Source organism: Mauremys reevesii, linkage group 13 (assembly GCF_016161935.1).
Source record: "Mauremys reevesii isolate NIE-2019 linkage group 13, ASM1616193v1, whole genome shotgun sequence".
Lineage (NCBI taxonomy): Eukaryota > Metazoa > Chordata > Testudines > Geoemydidae > Mauremys > Mauremys reevesii.
Window position 1 is genome coordinate 48,739,424 of NC_052635.1, and position 19,798 is coordinate 48,759,221.

The 19,798-nt window shown below is 59.4% G+C and overlaps 1 protein-coding gene across 3 annotated transcripts; it reads right to left on the reverse strand.

Moving 5' to 3' along the window:
- Nucleotides 1–669: 669 nt before the first annotated feature.
- Nucleotides 670–17,562, reverse strand: LOC120380975 (phospholipid transfer protein). 3 transcript variants are annotated; one of them, XM_039498938.1, is made up of 16 exons: nucleotides 17,534–17,562; nucleotides 12,941–13,062; nucleotides 12,489–12,588; nucleotides 12,022–12,150; nucleotides 11,044–11,199; nucleotides 10,858–10,921; nucleotides 9,595–9,658; nucleotides 9,242–9,333; nucleotides 8,890–9,060; nucleotides 8,667–8,726; nucleotides 8,323–8,487; nucleotides 8,086–8,153; nucleotides 7,918–7,960; nucleotides 1,364–1,427; nucleotides 1,208–1,284; nucleotides 670–975 (listed from the first exon to the last, which is right to left on the reverse strand). In XM_039498938.1, the coding sequence occupies exons 1-16, from the start codon at nucleotides 17,545–17,547 to the stop codon at nucleotides 799–801; spliced, it is 1,566 nt and encodes a 521-aa protein (XP_039354872.1). In that variant the 5' UTR covers nucleotides 17,548–17,562; the 3' UTR covers nucleotides 670–798. The 3 variants fall into 3 exon arrangements, with proteins under 3 accessions (XP_039354872.1, XP_039354873.1, XP_039354874.1); XM_039498939.1 differs by lacking the exon at nucleotides 17,534–17,562 and adding an exon at nucleotides 15,913–16,031; XM_039498940.1 differs by lacking the exon at nucleotides 17,534–17,562 and adding an exon at nucleotides 13,841–13,883.
- Nucleotides 17,563–19,798: the final 2,236 nt, after the last annotated feature.

Consider the following 19,798-nt stretch of genomic DNA (forward strand, 5'->3'; position numbering starts at 1 on the left):
CTTGTCTGTTGCACATTTTCCCCCCAGCTCATGGTGCCAGGGCTGGGAGCCTGGGGGGTTAGGGGGCTCCCATGAGCTAACGGTAGGAGTAGGGGAAGGAATGGGAGCTTCCCAGGGGCTGGGGGAGATCTTCCCCTTGTTGTTTGGGCCTCACCTCTACCCCAGCCTGGCCCTGTGCTCCCTGGAAGCAACTAACCCTAGTCCTGCCCCTAGTGCTGGGCAGTGCAGTGCAGCTCTGAGGGCCCCAGCGTGAAAGGGGCAGCCAGGGCCAGGGCACTGCTATTCCAGCTGGGGGGAGAGCAGCTGGGCACCTAGTGCTTTGCTGCCCTGAGGAAAGAGCTGGGATGGGTGGGAGTAGGGGCTAGCTCCAGAGGCTGAGGGGTGTCAGGCAAGAGGCCCTGGGTTGACAGGAACACCTCCCTCGGGAATCTCTGCAAGCTACCCTGCCAATGCAGCTAGGCTCCAGATTTTCCCCAATTGGGGGGGGGGGGGAGAGGCTTGGTTACTGCAAGGGCTGCTTCAGCTGCTGGGGCTTGCAGGTGCACTGTGTACCCCCAAGGTGGCTCTAGCCCCAGTGCCTGGGCCCCCATCAGCTGCACGGGCAGGGGGCACAGTCTCTGACAGCTGCAGTGAAAGGCACCTTGCCCAGTGATGCCCAGACTGCCCTGGCAGTGTCTAACCCTGTTTATTAGTAGCACCGTGCAGCTGCTGCCATGCCTCCCAGAGCAGCTACATCCATGGGCCACTTGTGGGTTGCAGGAGCTGGCTCCTGGTGCAGGCTGAGCAGGCAGCTGCTTCCTAGCTCAGGCTGGCCTGGGGCTCCGTAGTGTTAAAGGAACTCAGCAGGGAAGAGTTAGAGCCAGGGGTGGCTGTTTCTGGGCCCGGCAGGCGGCTGGGCCGGGCAGGCTGGTATTTCTCAATCACCTCCCGAAGTCCCTTGGAGAAATGGAGATCTGCCCCCACCGTGATGAATCCCTGCAGGGTGCAAAGGGAAGCAGTGTTAGCCCAGCAGGGGCCTCATCTCGGCACCCCCACAATCATTCCTGGGCCAAAGAGTCACAGCACTGTGACACCCCAGGGTCTGGACTTGACTGGCCTGGGGGGGTGCAGAGAGCTCAGGGTAGCACTGTGGGGCCCTGAGCTCTGCATGGTAACTGGGCCCCCTCCCTGGGGCAGCTGCTGGGCCCCTCCTACGAGGCACACGTACCATGTGGCTGGTGACTACCTCCTTGGTGAAGTCCATGCCCTCAGGCAGGGGGATCGGGACGCCCTTCTTTGTCCTCTCTGCAGAAAAGGAAAGGGAGTCTTTGAGAGTGTGTCCTGGGGCCGGTGCCCAGCCCCCTGCTGCAGCCCAGGTCCCTACCATTAAGGATGGGCATGATCATCAGCTGCAGCAGTGTCTTCAGGGGGGTTTGCAGTGGGAACAGCTGGGGGAGAGAGGAAGAAGTGTTAGAGCTGTGGTGGGCCACAGGGCTATCTCTGCATGCACCGCCACCCCCGGGAAGGGCCAGCTGGTTTAGACTAACCCCTGGTCTACACTAAGGGGGGGTCGAACTAAGGTATGCGACTTCAGCTATGCGAATAGCGTAGCTGAAGTCGAAGTACCTTAGTTCGGGCTATTCACCCGTCCAGACGCCGTGGGAACGAAGTCCGCGGTTCCCCCGTCGACTCCGCCACCGCCACTCGCTCCGGTGGAGTTCCGGAGTCGACGGGAGCGTGTCCGGAGTTCGAACTATCGCGTCTAGATTAGACGCGATAGTTTGAACTCCAAGAAGTCGAACGCCGCCCGTCGACCTGGCAGGTAAGTGTAGACCTACCCTAAGGGTTGATAGACTTTAAGGTCAGAAGGGACCATTATGGTCATCTAGTCTGACCTTCTGCACAATGCAGGCCACAGAATCCCACCCCCCCACCCCTGTAACAAACCCCAACCTACGTCTGAGTTACTGAAGTCCTCAAATTGTGGTTTAAAGACCTCAAGGTGCAGAGAATCCTCCAGCAAGTGACCCGTGCCCCATGCTGCAGAGGAAGGTGAAAAAACCTCCAGGGCCTCTGCCAATCTGCCCTGGAGGAAAATTCCTTCCTGACCCCAAATATGGGGATCAGTTAAACCCTGAGCATGTGGGCAAGACTCACCAGCCAGTACCCAGGAAAGAATTCTCTGTAGTCACTCAGATCCCACCCCACCTAACATCCCATCACAGACCACTGGGCCTATTTACCTGCTAATAATCAAAGATCAATTAATTGCCAAAATTAGGCTATCCCATCATACCACCCCCTCCATAAACTTATCAAGCTTAGTCTTGAAGCCAGATATGTCTTTTGCCCCCACTACTCCCCTTGGGAGGCTGTTCCAGAACTTCACTGCTCTAATGGTTAGAAACCTTCATCTAATTTCAAGTCTAAACTTCCTAGTGTCCAGTTTATATCCATTTGTTCTTGTGTCCACATTGGTACTAAGCTTAAATAATTCCTCTCCCTCCCTAATATTAATCCCTCTGATATATTTATAAAGAGCAATCATATCTCCCCTCAACCTTCTTTTGGTTAGGCTAAACAAGCCAAGCTCTTTGAGTCTCCTTTCATAAGGCAGGTTTTCCATTCCTCAGATCATCCTAGTAGCCCTTCTCTGTACCTGTTCCAGTTTAAATTCATCCTTCTTAAACATGGGAGACCAGAACTGCACACAATATTCCAGATGAGGTCTCACCAGTGCCTTGTATAACGGTGCTAACACCTCCTTATCTTTGCTGGAAATACCTCGCCTGATGCATCCCAAGACTGCATTTGCTTTTTTAACGGCCGTATCACATTGGCGGCTCATAGTCATCCTGTGATCAACCAATACTACAAGGTCCTTCTCCTCCTCTGTTACTTCCAACTCATGTGTCCCCAATTTATAACCAAAATTCTTGTTATTAATCCCTAAATGCATGACCTTGCACTTTTCACTATTAAATTTCATCCTATTACTCCAGTTTACAAGGTCATCCAGATCTTCCTGTGTGATATCCTGGTCCTTCTCTGTATTGGCAATACCTCTCAGCTTTGTGTCATCTGCAAACTTTATTAGCACATTCCCACTTTTTGTGCCAAGATCAGTAATAAAAAGATTAAATAAGAAGATTGGTCCCAAAACCGATCCCTGAGGAACTCCACTAGTAACCTCCTTCCAGCCTGACAGTTCACCTTTCAGTATGACCCATTGTAGTCTCCCCTTTAACCAGTTCCTTATCCACCTTTCAGTTTTCATATTGATCCCCATCTTTTCCAATTTAATAATTCCCCATGTGGAACCGTATCAAATGCCTTACTGAAATCAAGGTAAATTAGATCCACTGTGTTTCCTTTTTCTAAAAAGTCTGTTACCTTCTCAAAGAAGGAGATCAGGTTGGTTTGGCACGATCTACCTTTTGTAAAACCATGTTGTATTTTGTCCCAATTACCATTGACTTCGATCTCCTTAACTACTTTCTCCAATTTTTTTTCCAAGACCTTGCATACTATAGATGTCAAACTAACAGGGCTATAGTTACTCAGATCACTTTTTTCCTTTTCTTAAAAATAGAAACTATGTTAGCAATTCTCCAGTCATACGGTACAACCTCTGAGTTTACTGATTCATTAAAAATTCTTGCTAATGGGCTTGCAATTTCATGTGCCAGTTCCTTTAGTATTCTTGGATGAAGATTATCTGGGCCCCCCCCAATTTAGTCCCATTAAGCTGTTTGACTTTGGCTTCTACCTCGGATGTGGTAATATCTACCTCCATATCCTCATTCTCATTTGTCATCCTACCATTATCCGTAAGCTCTTCATTAAAGACTGAGGCAAAGTATTTGTTTAGATATTGGGCCATGCCTAGATTATCCTTAACCTCCACTCCATCCTCAGTGTTTAGCGGTCCCATGCCAAGTCTCCACAAGGGGAGGCAATTCCAGTCGTGCCCAGATCTAGTCCCAGAGGTGAATCTAACAGTTGCTCAGTAACCGTTCTTTTTCTCTCCTGCTGATAATAGCTCACCTTACCTGATCACTCTCCTTATAGTGTGTATGGCAACACCCATTGTTTCATGTTCTCTGTGTATATTGTGACAAAGTTCCTCCTCTATCTTGGTGGGTCCTACTCTTATTGGCAGATTTGCTCACCTCAGAGATCTTCCCCTCTGGTGGAACCCCCATTGGGTCAACTCCTCCTGTGTCTGATCAGGAGTTGGGAGGTTTCGGGGGAACCCAGGCCCGCCCTCTACTCCGGGTTCCAGCCCAGGGCCCTGTGTCTATAGTGCCTCCTGGAACAGCTGCATGACAGCTACAATTCCCTGGGCTACTTCCCCATGGCCTCCTCCAAACACCTTCTTTATCTTCACCACAGGGCCTTCCTCCTGGTGTCTGATAACACTTGTACTCCTCAGTGCTCCAGCAGCACACCCTCACTCTCAGCTCCTTGTGCCTCTTGCTCCCAGCTCCTCACACAAATCTCACTGACTAACTGGGAGGCTTTTAACTAGTTCCAGCCCTTGATTGGCTTCACGTGTCCCAGTCAATGTAGCTATCTCCACTGCCTTCTAGAAAGATCTTAATTGACCCCAGGTGTTTTGATTAACCTGGAGCAACTGCCATGTGATTAACATGGTCCTAGGGATTTATTTAGCCTGGGGCTAACATACCTGTTCCTCACTACTTTACTGTAGCCATCTGGCCTTGCCCCATCACAATATCTATATCTTCCTACTGTATTTTCCACTCCATGCATCCAATGAAGTGGGCTGTAGCCCACGAAAGCTTATGCCCAAATAAATGTTAGTCTCTAAGGTGCCACAAGGACTCCTGTTCTTTTCACACTCATCATGTCATTCAATTTACTCTCTGGGGGGAGGGGCTCAAAGAAACCCATCCCCGGAGCATTTACCTTCAGAAAGGGGAACTACACACAAGTGAGGCAGCGAGTTAAATGGAAATTAAAAGTAACAGTGGGGAGTGAAATAGCTGCAAGCTGCATGGAAACTCCCTAACAGAGGCTCAAACAAACTAAATCCCAAATTAAAAAAAAAACAGTAAGAGGACCAAAAATGCCGGCTGGCTAAAGAGAGGCAAAGGGGCTAGAGCTGCAAAGGCTCCTTTCAAAATTAGACCTCAAATTCTCCTGAGGAACAGAGAAAGGAACAGAAACTCAGGCACGTCACGTGTAAAAGTATAATTAGGCAGGGCAAAAAAGACTTTGAGGAGGAACAAGCAAAAGCTGCACAAAGCTCCGGTTCGGTACATGAGAAACAGGAAGCTGCCAAGCAGCCGCTGGACGATCCAGGGCCTGAAGAAGCACTCAAGGAAGACACAGCTGTTGCAGAGAAATTAAATGAATTCTTTGCTGCAGAGGATGTGAGGAGACATTCTTTTTAGGAGTCCCAGCTTGAGGTGGCAAGAGAGGAGCTTTTGGAACATATTTTTAAATTAAATGTCACTGGGACTGGTTGGGATTCACCCAAGAATTCTGAAGGAACTCAGATATGAAATTGCAGAACTACTGCCTGTGCTATGCAACCTGTTGCTTAATTCAGCCTCTGTACCCCTAGGCACCGACTTCCCCGCTTTCCTGGGGGTGCTCAGCCCCCTGCCCTCCCTCCATGCTACCCCTTCCAGGGGGCCCTGCCCTCCCTCTTCCCACCCCTTCCCTGCCCCCATTCCAACTCCTTCCCCAAATCCCTGCCCCGGCCCCGCCTCCTCCCCTGAGCCCCCCACATTCCCTCCCTCCCAGAGCATGCTAACACTGCCAAACAGCTGTTTGGCGGCGGTCAGGCGGGAAGCACCGGGAGGTAGGCGGAGGAGCCAGGACACTGCGCTCAGGAGAGGAGGAGGTGGGGCAGGGGGCGAGGGGAGCTTGGCTGCCCATGGGTGCTCCAGCCCCAAGCACTCACGGAGTCAGCGCCTATGTCTGTACCAGATGATTGGTGGATGGGTAATTTTTTTTAAAAGGCTCCAGTGGGTAATTCTGGCAATTACATGCCGGTGACCCTAGTTTCAGTACCAGGCAAACTGGTTGAAGCTACAGTAAAGAACAGAATTAGCAGCCACATCAATTCATACAATATGTTGAAGAGGCACACGGCTTTTGTACATGCCTCCCCCATCCATTAGAATTCTTTGAGGGGTCCACAAATGTGGACAAGGGGGATCCAGTGGATATAATGTACTTGGACTTTCTGAAAGCCTTTGACAAGGTCCCTCACCAAAGGCTCTTAAGCAAAGTAAGCTGCCACGGGATAAGAGGGAAGGTCCTCTCATGGATTGCTAACTGGTTAAAAGATAGGAAACAAAGGGTAGGAATAAACGGTCAGTTTTCACAGGAGAGAGGGGTAAGGGAAAGTGAAACTAAACCCCGCAGCGCGACAGAGGGGAAAGGGCTGGCACATGTGCCACTTCCAAATGCCACCCTCACCCCCGGTGGCACTGTGCCAATGCGGGGAGCCAGCCCTGATCCCCAGGGAGATCCTCACCTGCTCCTTGGGAGAGCCCAGCTCTGGCCTCCTTGCCCCTGGGTCCCCGCTGGAGGGCAAAGTACTCAGAGCCTGGGAACGTTTAGAGACCCTGCGACCTGGGGGCATTCTCAGCCTCCTCCTTGCTCACAGGTTCCCCATGGCCAGAAAGGACCATTGTGATCATCTCCTCTGACCCCCCTGTATTAATTCTAATGAACAGGGCCACATGATGCAGGATTCATTTTTGAAAGTTTATAATAAGGGCTGCTCCGGGGGGAAAGGGAGAGAGGGGGCACAAGGTGGAAGTTTTGCCTAGGGCGCAAAATATCCTTGCACCGGCCCTGGAGGGAGGTCTAGGCTGGATATTAGGAAACACTGTTTCACTAGGAGGGTGGTGAAGCACTGGAATGGGTTCCCTAGGGAGGTGGTGGAATCTCCTTCCTTAGAGGTTTTTAAGGTCAGGCTTGACAAAGCCCTGGCTGGGATGATTTAGTTGGGGTTGGTCCTGCTCTGAGCAGGGGGTTGGACTAGATACCTCCTGAGGTCCCTTCCAACCCTGATATTCTATGATTCTATGACTGGGACTGTTCAGCTCGGAAAAGAGACGACTAAGGGGGGATATGACTGAGATCTATAAAATGGTGACTGGGGTGGAGAAAGTGACTAGGATGCATTATTTACCCCTTCACATAACACAAGAACCAGGGCTCACCCCATGAAATTACTAGGCAGTGGGTTTAAAACAAACACAAGGAAGTTCCACATCGCACAATCAGCCTGTGGAACTCGTTGCCAGGGGATGTTGTGAAGGCCAAATTATAACTGGGTTCAGAAAAGAACTGGATAAGTTCCTGGAGGAAAGATCCATCAACGGCTTTTAGCCCAGATTGTCAGGGATGCAGCCCCATGCGCTGGGTGTCCCTAGGCCTCTGGCTGCCAGATGGGACGGATCGCTCAGTAATTGCCTGTTCTGCTCATTCCCCGACGCTGGCCACTGGGCCAGGCCGCCTGTTTTTGTGCTCGGCCTGGGTAGTAAGTTTGCTGGGCCGAGGTCAGGGCACAAGGCAGAGCAGTTTAGGGCCAAGCAAGGGCGGCTGCAGGCCTTGGGCCGGGGGTTCTTTTTTTAACTGAGAGCCCCCCCCATCTCTTCCACACGCTGCCCCACTTTAGGCACCGTCCCCCCTGACCTGGACATTTCCCCACTCCCCTCTTCTTTCCCTTCACCACCGCAGGGGCCTCCCATTGCTCTCCCCAAATCCCTTGGTGGAACTTCCCTGGGGGTGGAGGGAGAAGAGCTGGTCCCCTGCGGCTGTGCCACAAGGCCAGGGGCTCCCCGTCTGGGAGCTGCCCAAGGGCAGCTGAAAGGGAGGGGCTCAGATCTCAGCTCCCGCCAGCCCGGTTCTGCTGGATCGGGCCCATCAGTTTGATGCTGCCCCACTCACCGCCAGGGACTCCAGTGCCGACTGCTTGGAGTAGATACGGAACCTGTCCGGGGGGGAGAGAGCACTGTGAACACAGCTCCGAGCTCCAGCCCTGGGACAGCTCTGCAGTCTGCCTTGGGACGCTGCCCGGACGCCCCAGCGAGGGGCTCCCAGGGACAGGGGAGTTACCTTCTCAGATCCAACTGCACCTGCAGCGCTTTCCCTCGCAAAGACATCTTGGCACTCAGCTTGGCATCCTGGAGGGGAGACAAGGCCACAGCCCCATTGCTGCCTACCCCACCGAGCAGACAGCCCTGCCCCATGCCACCCTGCCGTTCTGCAGCGGCATGGGCCCATGGGACCAGGTTCTGCACAAACTGCAACAGGTGGGGCCGGGCTCCCTGCTGTGCCCGGGGAGCAGCTCACCATGGTCACGCTGGAGAGCTGGATGGCGGGGTGGTCGACGGGCACCAGGGAGATGTTAAGGACGGCAGCGACCGAGACGGAGGTGCCCGAGGGCTTGATTGTCCAGAGTGGAGGAGCCAACACCTGCAGCACCAGCTTCAAGGGCGCGTCCACCACAGCGGGGCTCTGCCAGGAGAGAACAGGGGGCAGGCAGCACAGGGCTGAGCCAGGGCCCTGAAGGCAGCTGGCTCTTCTCACTAGCAGCTCCATTGCCATCCTCCTAGGGCCCTGGCCTGCACTGCCCCCCCAGCCCAAGGAGCTGCACCTCCTCCCAGGGTCGCCCGCCCCGTGGCCACCGCTCTCACCAGCATGATGATGCTTCCGAGGAACGAGGCTCTCAGCAAAACCTCCAGATCCTTGGGCACCTGAAACAACATGCAACCGTCCTGGGTAAGGAGACTGCCCCGTGGTGCACTGCTGTTACCCCGCCCCTCCCCCCATCTGCATGCCCAGCACCCCTGCCCCTCCCCCGTCTGCACGCCCCTGCCCCTCTCCCCTCTGCACGCCCAGCACCCCGTCCCTGCTCACCTCCTCCCCTGCAATCTCCTTGCTCAGCACCCCCGCCCGGTAGTAGGCGTCCATGGCAGAGTTGAAGAAGTACTCGGAGAAAGCCACGTAGACCATGCGCTCCGTCTCCTTGATCACTGGTGCCACCGCCTGGTTCACCAGCGTCTCGTTCCACTGATAGTAGAACATGCCCTGGGCAGCACAGAGCTAGTGAGTCCCGGCCCCCACCCCGGCCCCGGGGCACTCGGCCATTGCAGCCCCGGGCTGGGGCCCGGCGTCCCCACATACAGTATCAGCGCGCACCCCGGAGCCAGGGCATCACAGGATGTGGCTCCCTCGGCCACGCTGGAGCCCCTCCCCTGTACCCCGTTACCTTGAAGTCCAGATCGAGGGTGTCGGGGGAGACGACGGGGTTGCTGAGGAGGGAGTAATCGATGCTGATGTGCTCGTCCACCGGGCTGCGCACTGTGCCCAAGGAAGGCAGGGTCAGTCTCCCGGCGAGACCTGAGCTCGGCCCAGCCAGGCTGACGCCCCCTCCGCCCCGTCTCTGGGCCCCTTCAGTCCTGCCCCCAGCTTCCCGAGCAGAGCAGCCGCTGGGCCCCAGCCTGTTCCCGCAGCTGCAGCCCACTGCCCCCCAGCGTGCACCTCCCCCCCCCAGCACGGCAGCACAGTACTGTTCTGCACCCAGGCCCAAGCCCCATCGCGGCCGCAGGGACGCGGACTCACCCGACACGGTGTCCAGCAGCGAGTTCAGCTGCACAAGCCCCGCGTAGTGCAGCGCCGGGCAGATCTGAAACAGACACCACAGGCTGGGTCGGGGTCGGTGGGACGGGGACCCCGGCACACACGCAGGGAGCAGGATCTAGCCTGATGGGCGTCCCTGCAGCCTCTCCCGGGAGCCCAGCCGCTGGCCCCCATGGGAACCGGGAACATCCTGCCCGTGGCATCAGGAGCTGCTCGTCCTCTGGCGTCAAAGCCATAGCACAGGGCAGGGCTCGCCGCTACCCGCCAGCACCCCGTGCCCTGAGCGGGATGGAGCGAAAGGACCAGCTCCTCCCAGGCACCATGCAATGGCGTGCTCTGCCTGTGCCCCACAGCCCTGACCCACAGCCCCCGTCCCCCCCGCCTGTGCCCCACAGCCCTGACCCACAGCCCCCGTCCCCCCCGCCTGCCCCGCTCTGCCTGTGCCCCACAGCCCTGACCCACAGCCCCATCCACCCACGTGCCCCCGCTCTGCCTGTGCCCCACAGCCCTGACCCACAGCCCCCGTCCACCAACCTGCCCCCGCTCTGCCTGCGCCCCACAGCCCTGACCCACAGCCCCATCCCCGCTTGCCCCCGCTCTGCCTGTGCCCCACAGCCCTGACCCACAGCCCCGTCCACCCCGCCTGCCCCGCTCTGCCTGTGCCCCACAGCCCTGACCCACAGCCCCGTCCACCCCGCCTGTGCCCCACAGCCCTGACCCACAGCCCCGTCCCCCCGCCTGCCCCCGCTCTGCCTGCGCCCCACAGCCCTGACCCACAGCCCCATCCCCTGCCCCGCCTGTGCCCACAGCCCTGACCCACAGCCCCGTCCACCCCGCCTGCCCCCGCTCTGCCTGTGCCCCACAGCCCTGACCCACAGCCCCCGTCCCCCGCCTGCCCCCGCTCTGCCTGCGCCCCACCGCCCCGACCCACAGCCCCGTCCACCCACCTGCCCCCGCTCTGCCTGTGCCCCACAGCCCTGACCCACAGCCCCGTCCACCCGACCTGCAGCCCCCATCCCCACCTGCCCCCGCTCTGCCTGCGCCCCACAGCCCTGACCCACAGTCCCCGTCCACCCTGACCCGCAGCCCCCATCCCACCCGCCTGCCCCCGCTCCGCCTGCGCCCCACCATGATTTATGATTTAGGGGGAAGTGCCCTCAGCTGATCCCATTCCCTGCCTGCTCAGCCCCCACTGTTTGAGCCCTGCCCCCAGCCCCAAGGGGGACGTCTCTGCCCACAGCGTACCTGCCGGTTGACAAGGAAGCGTATTCCTGTGGTGATGAAGGTAGACAGGAATTCATAGACCTTCCTGTGGAGACAGAATCACAGTCCTCAAACCCCTGCCCTCCTGCTAGGGGACCAGAGAGCCTCCTGGGGGGCGCTGGGGCTGCTGACCAGTGGTTGGGGGCAGGGCGGCCCCCCAGGCGGTACCTGAGTGTGCCCGTGAAGCCAGTCTGCATCCTGGCAATGGAGGCATTACAGGACATGTTCGAGATCTTGAGGCGCCCGGCATTGTCCATGGAAAGCTTCAGCAGGGTGCGGATGTTGACGCCTTCAGCAGAGGCGTTGATGGAGCCAATATCGTAGCTGGGAAGCAAACGGTTAAAGCAGGTGAGCAGCACCCAAGCAAATAGACATCTCCCAGCGGAGCCCCCTCCCCAGAGCCTGGGTGGGGATGAGAAAGCCGAGGGGGGGGGAGCTGGCCCAGCCAGAGCCCAGAGACAGGCCCAGAGCTGGGGGCATCAAGAACCTGAAGGCAAATGTCAGAGTGGGTGTCTGAGCCCAGCGAGGGGGAGGCGCCTGACCCTGCACTGGGGGGAGCAGAGGGGGAGGGGCCTGACCCCACGCTGGGGGGGGGAGCGGAGGGGGAGCGGCCCAACCACATGCTGGAGGGGAAGCAGAGGGGGAGGGGCCTGACCCCAGGCTGTGGGGGAGCGGAGGGGCAGGGGCCTGACCCCAGGCGGTGGGGGAGCGGAGGGGCAGGGGCCTGACCCCAGGCTGTGGGGGAGCAGAGGTTGGGGAGCGGAGGGGCAGGGGCCTGACCCCAGGCTGTGGGGAGCAGAGGGGAGGGGCCTGACCCCAGGCTGTGGGGAGCAGAGGGGAGGGGCCTGACCCCTGGCTGTGGGGGCGCGGTGGGGGAGGGGCCTGACCTCGTGTTGGGGGGGAGCGGAGGGGCAGGGGCCTGACCCCGTGTTGGGGGGGAGCAGAGGGGCAGGGGCCTGACCCCGTGTTGGGGGGGAGCGGAGGGGGAGGGGCCTGACCCCAGGCTGTGGGGGAGCGGAGGGGCAGGGGCCTGACCCCAGGCTGTGGGGGAGCGGAGGGGCAGGGGCCTGACCCCAGGCTGTGGGGGAGCGGAGGGGGAGGGGCCTGACCCCAGGCTGTGGGGGAGCGGAGGGGGCGGGAGCTCACAAGAACCAGTAGAGTATCTGGCGCCGGAAGCGCAGGCTGATGGAGGCGTTGTTGATGTTGAAGGCGAGGTGCTGCGGGGGCTGGAAGTGCAGGTTGGAGAGCGCCAGCTGCAGGTCCGTCACCTTCACCCTGCGGGGGCGGGGGCAGGGGCAGCGTCAGGCCCACGCCCCAGCCCCAGCCCCAGCCCCAGCCCAGCATCTCTAGCTCGGCTTTGCAGTCACAGTCACTGCAATGGGAGAGGCCCCTGCACCCCTGGGTGGCATCACACCCTAAGGCCTGGCTCTTCAGGGCTGCACCCAGCCCAGGGCTACCAGCCCCTCCCTGGCACCCTCCCTCCCCAAGCCACACCCCCCTGCCGGCTCCTTGCCCCTTCGCACACGCTGCTGTCTCGGGCCCTCCAGCCCCCGCCTGCCCCCATCATTGCTGGTGAAGCGGTGCCCAGAGCCCTGCCCCCGGCCCCCACTTACCCGCTGATGTTGTAGTGGAACTGCCCTTCCTTCCCATGCAGGTCGGGGATGCTGATGTGCTCCAGCTCCTGCTCCACAAAGCGCAGCCCTTCCTGCTTCACTGCAAGAGAACAGCCCTGCTCTCTGCCCCGGCTCCACAGGGAGGAAAGGAGGCCGGGGCCCTTCCCCCCGCTCCACCCCTCAGCCCCCGGGCACTGGCCAGGCAGGTCCTTTTCCTGGCAACCCGGAGGCATGTAAACAGCCCAGACTTGCCCCAGCCCCAGCCCGCTCCCCAGGGAGGGTGGGCTAAAGACAGCGGAACATCCCGCCCCACCCCACCGGCTCCGCACCAGCCTGTTGTGGGGAACCCCAGAAGAGTGGGCACGCCCTGGTCTGGGGCCACCTGGGGGTGCTGCTCCAGCAGCTTGTGGTTCCTGAGCAGCCAATGGACTCCGGCTCCGCCAGCCCCTTACCCAGCTCCAGGCCCTTGGAGGTGATCCGGATCTTGCACCCGGGGGCAGCAGCTCTCCCTGCAGTGACCAGCCAGGGCAGCATCAGGAGCAGGAGGCTGCACCGAGCCATGGCCCGTCTCTTCCTGGAGGAGACCAGAGTAGGGGTGTTGAGACCAGCTGAGCAGGCAGCCAGGCATCCCTGTGCCTTCCCGCTGGTGGGAGATGCCAGCACAGCCGGCTCCCCAGTGGGCGCAGGCAGCCGGGCCTCCTACCATCCCTTGCTAACCGGCTCTCCCCCTGGCCCCTGAGAGCCCCCCAAGCGCTGTGGTTCCCTCCCCCCTCAGGGAGCCTTGGCCGGAGCCCCCAGGCATCCTGCCCAGATGCTCCCTCGGTGGCACCTGGTCCCCCTTCCTCCCAGGCAGGTCACTTGGCTTCCCAGGGCCGGCGTCCCCTGCTCCCCCCCGGCCCCCAGTGCCGGCTCGCCAGGGCTCCCCCAATGCGCCCCCAAAGAGGGACAAGGGCAGCCGCTGCGGGGCGGAGTGTGCGAGCTGCCCGGGGGGCCCGGCCGAGCCAGCTGCCATGGGGGGGGCGGGGTAGTGCTGTTGCTGAAACCGACCCGCCCCTGCGCCGCGGCGCCCGGCCCCGGTGCAGCTCCCGAGTCCCGGGCACGGGGCAGCGGGGCCAAGGCGCCTGGGGTCCCGCCTCGGGCTGCGGGCTCCGGCAGGACGAGCCGCGTTCAGCCGCTGCCCCGGCTCCCGGCTGTCTGCGCGGGGCGGGGGCTCGGCTCTGCTCGGCAGCCCCTTCCCCGCCGCGGGGCCCGATGCTGCGCCCCCCACCCCGGCCTCGCGCCTGCAGCGGGGAGGGGCGGAACCCGCGTCCAGCCCGCACCCCCCCGCGGCCTGGCCCCTCGCCCGCACTTGCCTCTGTCCCCAGGGGAACCGTCGCTGGGCTCGGAGCGCAAAACAAATGGCTGGTTGCAGCCAGCTTCCCGCAGCAGCGCCGGGAGGGCCACGGCCACCCCCAGAGGAGGAGGGGGTGATGGGCACCCCACGGGGGGCCATGGGCATGCCCAGACCGAGGGGGGAGGGGACAGGCACCCCCAGAGGAGGAGGGGGTGATGGGCACCCCACAGGGGGCCATGGGCATGCCCAGACCGAGGGGGGAGGGGACAGGCACCCCCAGAGGAGGAGGGGGTGATGGGCACCCCACAGGGGGCTATGGGCATGCCAGACCGAGGGGGGAGGGGATGGGCACCCCCAGAGGGGGTGATGGGCACCCCACGGGGGGCCATGGGCATGCCCAGACCGAGGGGGGAGGGGACAGGCACCCCCAGAGGAGGAGGGGGTGATGGGCACCCCACAGGGGGCCATGGGCATGCCAGACCGAGGGGGGAGGGGATGGGCACCCCCAGAGGAGGAGGGGGTGATTGGCACCCCACAGGGGGCTATGGGCATGCCCAGACCGAGGGGGGAGGGGACGGGCACCCCCAGAGGAGGAGGGGGTGATGGGCACCCCACGGGGGGCTATGGGCATGCCCAGACCGAGATGGGGAGGGGATGGGCACCCCCAGAGGGGGGCCTGCTCTACACACAAGTGTCCTGGATGCAATTGAATCAAGTTAAAAGTGGAGCAGAGAGGGTGGGTTCCGCCCACTTATGCCACCCAATCCACTGGGCCTTGTTCCCGCGAGGGGCTGCGCATTGCGCTGTATGTAGGTGGGTTAGATCAGGACTGCGTGGAGCAGCCTGGAGCTTTGCTCTGGCCAGAGCTTCCCCCACTCTAGTGAGAGCCCCCCACTCCTCCTCGTTCCCTGACCAAGCTGGCCCATCACCCCGCCTCCCCCTTGCTGCCTCACTGCCTCACGTGCTCCTGCCTTTAACGCCAGCGGATTTGGGCAGGTTGACATTCTTTGCAAATCCCCTTGAATTCTTGGCCCCACTGGGGGCGGATTATCCACAGCTGCGACAGGCCAGAGCTGTGTCACCCCCTTCCCCCCAGGCACTGTGGGCAGGTCGCTTGTTCTTCCACCAGAGCTGCCAGGTCCAGGACTCCCTCCCCAGCCCCTGCACCCAGACATGCTCTGGAAACCAAATCAGGGCCTCAGCACTCAGCAGTACTAGCCAGCCTGCCAGAGGCTGGGGCTGGAGCAGGGCCCCCCCGTCCTGTAGTGCTGGGCACACTCAGAAAGCAGAGACAGGGCAGGCAGGGCAGGGGGAGCTGGCTGAGCTCGGTCCCCAGGCATAGCTTCTGCATAACCCCTCTCCATGCCCGTTTGCTGGGCCGGGAGCAGCCAGCCAGTCCACACACACGCTCAGGAATCTGCAGGATTCAGCACACGCCATGGCAAGCAGGATAGTGCTGCAGCCGTGGGTGCTATCGCCATCCCCCGGCCCCAGGCTGGGCTGGCCACTGGCAGCAGGGCAGAGAGATCCATCCCCTTCCCCGGCCCCGTGCTGGACACCTAATGAACAAGAACTCCCCCAGATCCGCCTTCTCACAGCCTCACCCCCACTCATTCCAACCCGCACCCACAGCCAGCGCTCACACATCGGGAAGAGGTGAAAATCTCAGCTCTCCAGGGAGGAATTCCCCACATCCATCCGGACACCTGAAGCAGCACAGCCACCCTCCAGCGGGGTGCCCTGTGCACACGGCGCCTTCCACCAACACCCCCAGCTGCCCCCTCCTGGGTTGTAACAGGAGCAGGGGTCTTTTCATCCAGCAGAACTAGCTAGCACCGGCCCTCTGGGCGCCCTGCAGGCACTGTACAGGGACCCCCTCTCCCGCCTCTCTCTCTCCCTGGTCTCTACAGCATCTACTGGGCTCTGGCCATGGAAAGAACTTGGGGGCACCCCCCAGAGACACCCACACTTCCCTGTCTGGGTACAAAGGCACTTTCCTTCCCTGGGCCAGGGCTGCCTGTGCTTGTCCCATTTGTGGGGGCAGGGGGATTTGCCTGGCTGCACAATTCCAGCTGAATTCCTTGTACTTACAGTGCCCTGGGGTTACTTTTTCCTGGCTCTCCCTCTCGGTGCTGGGAGGCTGAATCACGTGGAGGGAGGCAGGGCAGGAGAGAACCACTGGCTCCAAGAGTTTCTCAGGGGCTGGCTGTGCTTCCCCTTCCTTTATATATCCCACTGTTTGCCACTCCTCATGAGCCCAGGGCTGGGAGGAGACAGGGGGCCTGGGAGGCAGCGAGAGGCTGAGAGGATGCAGGTCTCAGGCATGCCAGGAGCAGACTCTGCAAAGCCAGTTTCCCCTGCCCACGGGCTGCCTGCCCAGGGCACAAAGCGCCTGGGCTCACAAACATCAGCTGCCTGAGCTGCACATGCAGCCACCTGCCCTGGTCCTTGGTGCACACAATTGCTCAGCGTGTGTCTGCAGTGTGCAAACCAAAGCAGCACTTGGCCTGCTGTGGTGGAGGGGGCGTGACGCAGCCAGGGGTGGGGTGGGTGGGGGTATGTCTGCACGTAGGGGTCAGACTCGCGTTATGCTCCGCTCTCATCACGTGTCTGAAGCAAATTCAGTGCTGGTGCCGGGGCCCTCGAGCCTATCCCCAGAGCTGGCCTCGCACAAGCAGCGTCCCACCTCCATGCTGCAGCCCTGACCTGCTGGGGCCGCCTCCAGGGGCAGAGGAGAACACCCACGGCCCTGGCCATTGCTGAGGCTGCAAACAGGGGCCAGCTTGTGCTCCTGGTGAGGCAGGAGGCAGGCAGGGAGCAGCCTGTTGGTGCTATGCAGTCAGCTCCCAAGGGGCTCTGGACACACTCCTCTGCCCAGCCCCACCTCTGCCTGCTGCTGGTCCCCATGAGCCCAAAGGGAGGTGCCAAGGGCAGAGCTGAGGTTCTTAACCCCGCAGTCACCAGGGCGACCCCAGGAATGTCCATGCTCCAGGCCCGAGCTGCCCCCACCTGGGGGCTCAGTCACAGGGAAAGGCTCCGCAGGTGGGATTTCTCTGGTTCTTTCAGTGACACTAGTGCAGATGCCACAGACTGTACAGAGAGTTTTGCTCCTGGCCACAATCCTGTCCCTGAACTGCACCTTGTCACAGCCTGCCAGGCCCCATGCTCTCCCGGCTCCGTACGGTCCCTGGGAGGAACCCCCTTCAGGGTGACAGCCCTCCGTGGGGGCTAGACCCTCTGGCCATGCCACCTCCTGGGACTGCACCTCTGAGCCTTCTGCATGCCCAGCTTTCTCTGTGGGCCTCCCCACCCAGGGGGAGCAACGCAACCCTGCTCTCTAGCCTGCAGTGACCCTCAGCCAGCGTAACACAGGAGGGCTTCTTGTACATCCGAACACAGCACAGGAAGTTCTCAGGGCCCCCGGGCCTAGAAACTCTCAGCACTATCCATCTGGGTCTGCCTTCATCCAGGCTGCTCTTTGTCCCCAGTCCAGCAGCAACCTCCTTCCCACTGACCTCCCTGTATCCCCTTCTCTAGCCCCACGTCCACCTGGGCCCGCTCTCTTCCCTCCTTTGTTCCCACTGGCCAGAACCAGCTGCCTTCCAGATCCCCAGGGTCCTCTCTCCTCAGCCCTTTGTCCTCCCACTGGCCAGAACCGGCTGGCTTTCAAGGGAGTGGGCCTCCGGGTCACCAGTTGCTATGTTACACCCACCGTGTCCAGGCCATTGTCCGGGGTCCAGGCTGCTAGACGAGGTCACACCTGGTCCTCTGTAACAACAAGCACCCTCTCCCACCACCTCATTACACACACAGCACATGGGGCAAAGTGAGACACACAGTGACACTAAGAAAATCCCCCTCCCTTCATCTCACATGCACACAATTATAACAATTGTGCAAGCAAATGTCCACAGGGTCTGTGTCTGATCTGCACACGATTATCACGTGCGCTGGATAAGTGCAGGACTAATTAGGAGTCTTTGTGGTAACATCACAGCAATTGCTCGTGCGTTAGCACAGCTCATTTTGCCTAAAATCTGATCCTAAGAGTCTAATAAACAAAAGGAGAATTAACAAATAAATGGCAAACTGCTAGTTGCCAGGTCTGGTGCTGCAGGGAGAGCTCAGGAAACCCTGTTCCCATGGAAAGCCGGAGAAAACAGTGACTTCCCAGGTTGTTACAAAGTAAATTTTACTAATTTGTGTTCAACTTTAGGTGCATTTGAAAGTAGCTAAACTGGGGAACCCACTGGGAAACATCACAAAAAGAGCAGTTCCCAGCGACAGGGCAGCCAGAAGTGGTGAGGGGTGTTTGGAAAATCCCTTTAGGATATTTGTATGTAGAACGTATGACTTCCCAGAGGGATGTAATAATGTGTGGCCATCCGAGGGCTCAGGAGATGCTGATGTGGTTTCCTGGCGCAGCGTGGCCTAGCCAGTGCTGGAAAGGCTGCTGTTTGGTGTGACCCAGAGGAGACCATGAACAGTGCTTTGTCTCACTCTGTCCACCTCCCTGGCTGGCAGCCCCAGCTCACTCCTACAGGCCGGCTGTCAGGACTTCAAAGCTTCTTTGGTCATCTAGCTATTTGCAGACTAACCCTCTGTTTATATCTTTTTGAGGGGAACCACCCAGCCAGGCAGCAGGCAGCTGAAACACTTGATGAAGCCCAGCTGCTTTTGTGCAGAAAGTCCAGCTGCGCAGCAGAGCTGTGTGTGCTGCTCAGCCTCCCTCTGCAGAGAGACTCAAGGTGCGGGAGAGGACCAAGGTTTAATTCTATATGTTAAACTACCAGGGATCTAACAATTAAATCCCGAAAAGAAACCAGCCCATTGAATGTGACCACAGGGGCAGAGCAAAGGGCGCTCGTTAGCTAAATGAGAGGTTCTACAACCCTAAATAGACTGGAGTGCCGCCGCAGGAGCAGCTGCCTGTGTGTTCTCCAAAGAACACCGCACTCTGCCTCCACCTGCAAAGCACATGCTGCAGCCCGCCCCAGCCGCGAGGGTGGGGCAGGCCCTTACTGGCATGGCACTGTAATCCCAGGTCCCCTGTGCCAGGTGCACAGCAGCGTGTGAAACTCTCCTTTGCCATGAGGCCTACACAAAAATCCCCAGAGGCTGGGCTGTTTGTGAGCAGAGACCACTGCCCATACTGGCTGGCTGCTTCCTTGTGCTCCCCCATCATTCTGTCTGGAGCTGTCGTTTCTTGTTTTATACTCAGGGTGTCTACACTTAAAACACTGCAGCAGTGCCACTGTAGTGCTTCAGTGTAGACACTATGCAGATGGGAGGGTTCTCCCATCGCTAGTAACCCACCTCCCTGAGGCGCAGCTAGGTCAGCCGAAGAATTCTCCCATTGACAGAACACCATCTACAGTAGGGCTAGGTCACTCTAGCCGGGTCTCTGAGGGGGGTGTGTGTATTTTTCACCCCCCACCCCCACCCCCAGAGTCGTAGCTGCACCGATGTAAGTTCCTAGTGTAGACAGGCCTTAGATCATAAGCTCTTTGGGGCAGGGACTATCCTTTGTGTTGGTACAGTACCTAGCCCCCTGGGGGCGCTCTGATAATACAAATAAGTAATATTATCACCCAGCCAGCCACGCTCCGGGTTTTTTGGGTTGCCAAGCTAGCCTCACTCTGCACTATTGCAGTAAAGTGAACCTTCCTCTGCTTAAGACACTGGAGAGGAAGGCCTCATCTACACTAGGCATTTACTTTGGTATAGCTACATTTCTCAGGGGTGTGAAAAATGCACACCCCTGGGACGCAGCTATACCGACCTAACCGCCAGGGTAGCCCAACACTGGGAGAATTCTCCTGTCGACCTAGCTACTTCCTCTCAGGGAGGAGGATTACGCAAATGGGAGAACCCCGCCTGTTGGTGTGGGGAGTGTCTACATGGAAGATCTACATAGAGGAGCTGCACTGCGGCAGCGTTTTAAGTGTAGACAAGCTCAAAGTGTGGGCTAGTGGTC

What these genes read in the sequence shown, in the direction of transcription:
- LOC120380975 (XM_039498938.1), bottom strand. An exon ending in TCGGAAGCATCATCATGCTG is followed by an intron (nt 8,488 to 8,666) that starts GTGAGAGCGGTG and finishes CTCTCCTGGCAG; the next exon opens with AGCCCCGCTGTGGTGGACGC. An exon ending in AGGTAGTCACCAGCCACATG is followed by an intron (nt 976 to 1,207) that starts GTACGTGTGCCT and finishes TGCACCCTGCAG; the next exon opens with GGATTCATCACGGTGGGGGC.